Source organism: Coenobita brevimanus, chromosome 27 (assembly GCF_032717465.1).
Source record: "Coenobita brevimanus isolate Jiangsu-jjx chromosome 27, ASM3271746v2, whole genome shotgun sequence".
Taxonomy (NCBI): Eukaryota; Metazoa; Arthropoda; class Malacostraca; order Decapoda; family Coenobitidae; genus Coenobita; species Coenobita brevimanus.
Genome location: NC_136980.1, coordinates 2,837,225 through 2,845,708, shown reverse-complemented (window position 1 = coordinate 2,845,708; position 8,484 = coordinate 2,837,225). Strand labels below are relative to the sequence as shown.

Genomic DNA, 8,484 nt, shown 5'->3' with positions numbered 1-8,484 from the left:
GTAGAAGGAATATTGGTCATTACTGAAAAGGTGTCTTTGGATTTCCAGCATACAGTACAGTATTGGCAGCCGGGTGATTTTACTGTATAGACTTTAGGAGGGACCCCACTAAGTAAAAGATTTGGAAACTGTCTACGTTTTCACTGAGTATGATTGTCTCTTCATTTTCACAGAGGTCCTGTTAGACAGTTGTTATTCTGGAGGGACACTGCATGGTAAGTAGAAGTGGCCTCGATATGTCAATGGTACCATAGTCCACCAAACTACCATCTATGAAGCAGAGTGGCATGTAATTACTGTAATCTTAAATGTGCATTGATATTAATATATCATAGTTTTTGTGTTATTCATTGTACAGCAGTGGCTTTTTAGGGCTATGTATATTTTGTGCAGCATATGAATGAATGTTGCTTAATGAACAGTTGCTTTTTTTCTCATTTCTAGCACGATGTCAGAAGCAAGAAATGCGTTGAAAGAGGCCAAGAAGGCTATGAAAGAAAATGACTTTGAGGCTGTGAGCAAACACTGCAAGGTGAGTTGTTCTACATTAACCCCTTCAACCAGTTGACATATTTTGTATGTTATCCTTACCGCAACCAGACAGTTTTTAGTCGTTAATGCCTTCTATCTGTCTAGCTGTCTATTGCCAGACGCCTCAATCCCATTTGGGGTGGCCACAAACAAATCGCCTCCACGTCGCCCTGTCCCCCGCCATTTCACTGCCCTGCTCCCAACTCACACCCCCCTCTCTCATATACCTCTCCACCCCATCCCTCCATCTCATCCTCGGCCTCCCCCTCCCTCTTCCCCCCTCCACCTCACTCACATACACTCTCTTCGTCAGTCTCTTCACTGCCACATATTCTTCCAGTGTTGAGTAAAGTCATCTAAAAGTAACAAGAATAAACTAAATTTCAGGAACTTAGAACTTAAAACATTATACAGTACTATGCCAGAAACCAATTTTGTCGTTTAGCAGCACGCAGCCATATTTTCCAGTGTTCATATTTCTTTAGCACATTTTGTAGTTTTACAGTCGTGAGCTGGTACTGGAGAGGGACCAACTCATACAGTGGTACTTATATAACCAGGCTGCTCTGCTGTCTGGTCATGCAAATATCCTTTATCTCCCTTCCTGTCCCCCCAAAAAAGGGTGGTGGACTGCAGGAGGAGGGCATCCTCAGCCTTCAGTCCACCTTGCCCACATTTAGAGCCTGGGGTTACAACTAATACCACAGTTATGAGCCATAGTTTTCTGCTTATCCTTTGATTATACCCCATGTTTGGAGAGACATAATCGGGGTTTCACAGCAAGTGAAAGCCTTTCGTTTGATGGTAGTTCAGAGCTTTGCCATACTACATGAGGAACAGTCCTTGATTGATAGCACTGTGTTGTGGAGTCTTGAAAATCTTTGAGCTACATATCACCAATTCTCCTTTCAGTGTTGGCTTCACCTTTTAGCCTTGGGCAAAGGTGTAGGGTGAGCTGAAACTAGGGCTGATGACTGTAGAATTGAGGTGCTGATATATGAATATGATACCACAATGTAATAGAACTTGTCTGTTGCTACATTACCATTATGTTTGCTCTAAGTTCATTCTGAAGAACTAATATGCTCTTTTGTACAAGGGTAGTCAAGCTTTATACTGTACTGTACTTGTATATTGTGATTTATTCTTAATGACTCTGAAATAGACAAAAATCCTCAGCTTACGGGGCTCATTTTCTCAAGGTTTATGCAGTGAATAATGATTTCTAAGCCTATGTCCAGTTTGATTTTTTTTTTTTTTTTCTGTAATATTCTAATATGGAGGTATTTGTACTGTAATTACTCTTGCCCCCAGACTGCACTGAAGCATGACCGCAAGAACTGCAATGCCTTATTGCTGTTTGGCCGGGCGTGTCAAGAATTGGGCAAGGTGGAGGATGCCAAGAAAGCTCTTTTGGTGAGTAGTTTAATACTGTATTAAAATTTTTGAGGAATAATGTGTAATAGTGGGTGGGTGTCTGAGGGAATGGTTTAATATCAGCGTAGATTGGGTTGAGTGTGTGATATTACATTGTTATGTTTACATGGATGGAATTGTGTCAGATGTCAGTGCTACTGTATAATAGAGCTCATCAATGGAACAGTTATAGAGCTGTCCACAAACACACTGTGGTTCATATCCAAGATTTGGTTTGGGGCTTCTGTCTTGTAAAATGCTGCCAGGGATGTAGGTTGGTCTCCTATAGCTTAAATGATCAAGGTTATTGCAGCCTAGCCTTAAACCCTCCAACACTCTGGACCCATCAGTGCTCCCATTGAGATAATAAAGGACAAGCTGTTTTGAGGTATGGATTATTTCAACTATAATATATGCAGGTGATGCTGTGTTGCCTACAAAAAAGTAAATAATATTGTCATTGCAGATAATGGATGGATGATTATTACAATATTACATTATTTATTTATTTACTTTTTGTGCAGCCAGACAATACAAGAATGATTAAGAAATTTTGTCATTGGATTGAAGGGGATAATTTTGCCTCATTATGCAGGTGATAACAGAAATAGTCAGAGAACACAGTAGTATGGCAAGGTAAGGTAGATTGAAGTTTATTTTCCCTTTTTCTTGCGGATGGTGACACAAATAAACCCAGAGGACACTGTAGCATTGGGGATCAGGTTGATGTGAAACTAAATATTTTCCTCTTTTTGATGTGAAACTAAATATTTTCCTCTTTTTCCTTCAAATTGCAGCACAGATAGAGTCAGAAAAAACATAAGCATGGCAGGGTAAGGCAGATTGAAGCTAAATGTTTCCTTTCCCACAGATGGCAACACAAATAGAACCAGAGAACATAGTAGCCTGGCAGGGTCTGGCTCAGCTGTATGAGAAGCGTGATGAGCTGGCCACCCTACAGGAGGTTACCACTGCCTTCACCACACTCATTAAGCTGCTCCAAAGGTGAGACAGGTGTGAGTCAAATTCTTGCACCTTAACTTGAGATTTTTGCCCCTTTTTCTTTCTTTCTTTCAAAGCCTATTTCCTGTACTTTAGTGACAGTAAGACAGTGCTAAGGCTCTACATCCTTTCCATACCTTAACTTAGCATGGATTTTTGTGCTTTTGTAAGCTCCTCCCTGTAGACACTGCCTTAGTGAAGATAAGACTGCAATGGCTGTACATCTTTTCCTGCAGCTCAGCATTCCAGATGGAGAGACGTCAGGTTTAGGATAAGATAAAAAGTACAAAATGTGAAGGACTAAAGGTTCATATTCTGGGTGGCATAGGAGACTTTATAATGCCCCATTGTTAACAGTCAATTTTGTCTGATGTAGTTGTTGTAGCCCCAAGTTCACCTGAAATGTGAACTCAGTGGACTGTAGGCTGAAATTGCCCTTTTTCTTCAGTCCTCCATTCTCCTTTGGATGTGGGGGAGAATAGAGAGGGAGTTTGGGTTGTTTGTTTACCTGGACAGCAAAGCCAACTGATTATGTCAGTGCCACTACATGAAGGCATCCCTCTCCAGCCTCTTGCTCGATATAGGTTGTCCTAATTATATGTCACTGTCAGAGATGTGTTCTAGAATATCACAACATTTTCCATACACTTGGTGGTGTTAAATGGGGAACTGACAGTTCAGCTTCACAAGTACTGTCTGGCACTGTAGCTATACGAAATTTTAGGTAGCAATATTTCTGTTATTTACAGAGGAGTTAATAGTAGAATATATTTTTAAAAATCAGAATATGTTTACGTCTTACTGGATACTTCAGTATCATGATCATTATCATTGAGAAGACCTTTTTTTCATCATCTGAGGATGTGGTTAGGCAACAGCAGCAACAGTGGTGAAATATAATAATACATCATTGGACTGAAAGACTTAAATGTATAAAACTGTTGTAACCTAGGCTTTGTCCCCATCACTCTGAAGGAGGCAATATCAGATAGTTTGTTAACATTTACCATTATTGCTCCAACAGTGATCCTGAGAAGGCAAATGCTGTGTACCGTCGTTATGCCCAAGTGCAGTTAGAACGTGAAGACCGCCTTGGAGCAGCCGCCACCCTCACCACATTGGCCAACAGACTCACAGAGCAACGCCACATCACTGAAGTCTGGCAGAATATTGCCCAGATCCTGTCAGGCATACCAGACCTACCTGAAGAGCACCTGCCCAAAGTAAGTTTTTTTTTTTTTTTTTTTTTTTTTTTAAATGAATGTAGATAGACTGGTAAAGAGGGTATATGCATTAGTACACTGAAGTTCTGGCAGAATGTTGCACAGATTCTCTCAGCCATACAACGCCTGCTTAAGGAATGTAGTACTTACCTGCTGTTAGGAATTTGTTGAGTGATAACCTCACAGCCAAATGAATGTTAAGTGGTCTAGTGGATGAAGGTGCTCCAAGCAGATGTGGTCCATAAGGGTCTGCTGGTACATCCAAGGTATTGTTGCAGTTTATTGCTCATAGTGAGAGCATAGTGGACTGCTTGTGAGTTGAATTTTGTGTTGGTACTAAAGCAGAAGGGTGAATGCCACATCGTCTTGGCATGGTGAACTCGTGTTTCTCTTGTAAGGTTGATAGTTTTGGATGGCTGTGGCATCTGTATGTTTAGGCCTGTTTGTTGTGAAGTGAGTGTTAAATGGCAGGGAAGAGTTGTTCTAGATTTTATTTTTTTTCGCACATTATTTACTAATACCCACCATCTGTATTGGAATAAGTAAGGGCTGTCTCTAGGACTTGTGTGACAGTATTAGAGGAGATGTTTTTATGACATGCTGATTGGTCTTGTGGAAGGTCAGTTAAGACTGTTTTAACAAAATTCTGTTCATGAGACCGTTCTCTCCCACAGTCTGATATGTGACTCATCTCCATTCAGATAATGTATCACTTGCCTAACCTCTTGACCACCACCTCCCCCATAACTTTACCTTATTATTACAGCTGTTGGAGGCACTAGAGCACTCACTGAATGAGTCGGTGTTGGGTGAAAATGAACGCAACTACCAGACGTACATCAAACTGCTTTACCGCACCAGGCTTCGTGGGAGGCCAGGTGTTGCCACAGCTGCACACAACATGTCCAAGGTGTTCCACACTGCATACCCTCTTGAGTGGATCTGCAGAATGTTTGTGGAAATGACTGCCAGGCCCATAGAGGGGGAAGGTTGGTGCTGAGGAGTTCTTCTTGTATTTGATATTTTACACTAGCTACTGCCATCACTTCTTACCTGTGAGGCATTACCATGGGAATGATGGGTAACAGCCCAATAGCTAGCTAGCCTTGCACAACACTCCCAGGTGGGAACTAAGCCACATTTACACAGTCAAAATCCAGGTTAAGATTGCCGTGCATACTGTATGTCTATATCTTTACACAACTAAGTCTGTTCCCTGAGCTAGGATGGATTTATTAGCCTTGAATGGCAGCTGGTCTAGGAGAAGGCAACCACGAATTCAGACTCAGAGTCCTAGTCCAGGATTTGCACAGGAAGGGTATATGGCCATTAACAACTTACTCATACAATGTACTGGTGGTGCTGGAGCTGCATGGCACCCATGTCTTAAATTGCCATCAGCAGGGGGGGGGGAGAGTCTTAAACTTACACACATGTCCAAAGGCCCTTAAAAATGTAAATGTAGAATGTAAATGTCAACAGTCAGAATTTTCCATTTTAAGTACCGGTACTGTTGCAACTGATTTTCCAGTTCTCCTTGTGTATGTACCACCTGTATGGAAATAGGAGTGGCATTGTAGAACACAGCCCAGACATATAATGAGGACTTACCTATAAGGTGATATGACAGTAACCTGTGGTCTAGTGAGTTAAGACTCCAACCAGATGTGGTCCATGATGTTCCAGTTTTGAGGAGTGGTTGGGGTTTATTGCTCCTGTAATGTTGCCATTGGAGAGCAATTAGTCACGTGGTCTAGTGAGTTAAGACTCCAACCAGATGTGGTCCATGATGTTCCAGTTCTGAGGAGTGGTTGGGGTTTATTGCTCCTGTAATGTTGCCATTGGAGAGCAATTAGTCACTTTCGCCTTAATAAGTAGCCCTGGCTCAGTCAGATATGATCCTTATGGATTGAAACAATTCACACGGGAATATAATGTACAGTAAGTCCATGTTATAGTGTATGGTGGGGATGTTTTCCACTGGATTACAGTTTATTGATCTGTTTTACAACTGGTACTGTAAACTAGTGGAACTGGCAATTCAGCTTTATACATAGCATTGGAATTTCAGTAAAATGTTTTTCTCTATATTACCATGGACTCCACCCTCTCAGTACAGTCATGTATTTTGTGCTTTATTCTAGTTAGCTTCAGATGATTGGGGTAGGAGAGATTTTTGGAAGTGGAAAGTTTAGAGATATCCTTTGAAAACCCCTACAGTATGAGAGGAATTTTCTAAGCAGAATATAATAAATGGTGCTGGCAGAAATGAATTAAACTACAAAGGGCATCACCGAGATATAAAAGCATAATAGAAAATGAATAAATTAATAAATTAAGACGATATATAATGAGGACTTTCGGTACTTTTTTATTTACCTTCATTTAACTTCCTATTCCAGGTGAATTTCCCCTGAGCAATGAGGAACTGGACCACTACATGAAGAAGTTGCTTCAAGTGAATGCATCATCACCGTGGGGGAACCTGGCACAAGGTCTCGTATATCAGCTGGACGGACGACTCCTGGAGGCCAAGGCGCATCTCAGACTTGGTTGGTTGGTCCACTGAAATCCATTTTAAATTTTCTGGCAAAACTTCACCCAAATTTATACTTCCCCTGTTTGTGGATCCTGTCTCACTCAGTCGTGGGAGATGAGGGGGGGGGGGTAAGGTCTGGACAGTGATGGTGATGATGACAAGCTGTGTATATCTGGTCATAAGTTGCAGCAGTGTTAGTACAGTTTTGTTTATTAAAATCAGTTTACTTTCTTGTCTATAAACAAGAGCTGAGCAGACCTCCACAATCCTGCTGGAGCACAATTGTTGCATAATTTATAGAAGATGTCATCATGCACTCTAAAATTTGTTCTCAACTTTTCATCCCTGATTAAGAACCATGTGAGCCTCTAGAAGCCTTCTTGGGTGTCAATTGTTGTGTGAAATATAGAAGACACCATCATACTGCAGGAGTGAATGGTTTGTTTGTATTCTCCATCCCCCGAACAGGAGCTGAACGAGCAGCTTCAAGCCTGCTGGGGTGGAAACTGTTACTGGAGTCTCAGTCAGATGCAGGTGACTGGCCTGGGGTGGAGGTGACTTGCCGTCGCTCACTGGAAGTCATGGCTGCCAATCCCAGCGCAACCATTCCTGTCGACAAGAATTTTGAGGAATACCGTACCTTTCTCAGTTTGATGCAGGCACGAGCATTTGTACACATGGGCCATAGGAACCACCTCCGGAAAGCTATTGACATCCTGGAAAAGGTATGGATATTAGATTCTAATATTCTAGCTACAGTAGATGTGATCTGATTCATGTCTATGTTTCCCAAGCACTTTCTTTTTTCATGCTTAAGTTTTTTATTGGTGTACTGCTTCCTTACTGTCCCATCTAGTTCACCTGCAGTTGTATATTTCTGATTGGTTGGGATTTCCCATAATTAAATAAAAGCATCTGCTAGTAGTGAATACATAGTACAGTAGTTACATCACTGAAACAGTATCAGTGGCAGGGTTAACAGTTTTTTTGTTTTTTTTTTCCCTCAATACTGATCCCAAAGGTGGAGGCAAGACCCTGCTTGTATGAACTTTAATGGTGAGAGTATAGCATGCTTAACTTGACTGTCTTTCTGTTTCGTGCACTCTAACACAGCAGGCTGACTAACCACTTCAAAAGATTACAAATGTCTTGAAAATGACCATCAGCAATTGAGGCATAGCATCAATTTTCGCCCTCACAGGGTTAACCCTGTGGATCCTGGTGACAGCCTTTTAGTTTATTTTTTTCAACTACCAGATAATTTTTGTTAGCTTTGGAAGGGTCTATTGTATTGAAGGAGATTACTAAGGCTATATCAAACCCATCCATTTTGAAAAGTCTGTCCTAAGGTGAATGAAGTTGTCAGGAGGTAGCAGAAAAAAAGAGATCTCCAGGTTCAATGGCTTGACTTTTTTTTTTTTTTTTTTTTTTTTTTTTTTAGTAGGAGGCTCTTTTTAAACTGGAATGGTTAGGTGTAGCCATCATCAACTGCATCAGGATAAAAGGGTCTTTGTAAGCATTAAAAAAAACTGGAATTAGCATGGGGGTGGTTTTTGCCCCAGGCTCATCTGAATGTGAACCATGTGAACTGTAGGCTTGAACAGCCATCATCCTTCTGGATGACAGTGTGAGTGAGAGTTTGAAAAAAACAGCCACTGAAGTTACCCAGTTATATATGGCTGTCAGTGCCACCATGTGAAGGCATCCCTGTCCAGCACTGACAGTAACATGGGAAAACATATAATATGCTCCTGTTTTTATGGGACAGTCTGG

General features: G+C 41.3%; 1 protein-coding gene across 1 annotated transcript in view; it reads left to right on the top strand.

The window, feature by feature from the left end:
- The first annotated feature begins 448 nt into the window (after positions 1-448).
- Positions 449-8,484, top strand: part of LOC145394393 (superkiller complex protein 3) — a 31,171-nt gene continuing 23,135 nt past the window's right edge. The window contains exons 1-7 of the mRNA XM_080268266.1: positions 449-532; positions 1,846-1,947; positions 2,819-2,952; positions 3,974-4,172; positions 4,939-5,161; positions 6,575-6,724; positions 7,180-7,436. Of these exons, the coding sequence (XP_080124392.1) occupies positions 449-532; positions 1,846-1,947; positions 2,819-2,952; positions 3,974-4,172; positions 4,939-5,161; positions 6,575-6,724; positions 7,180-7,436 (1,149 nt within the window). The remainder of the gene's footprint in view (positions 533-1,845; positions 1,948-2,818; positions 2,953-3,973; positions 4,173-4,938; positions 5,162-6,574; positions 6,725-7,179; positions 7,437-8,484) is intronic.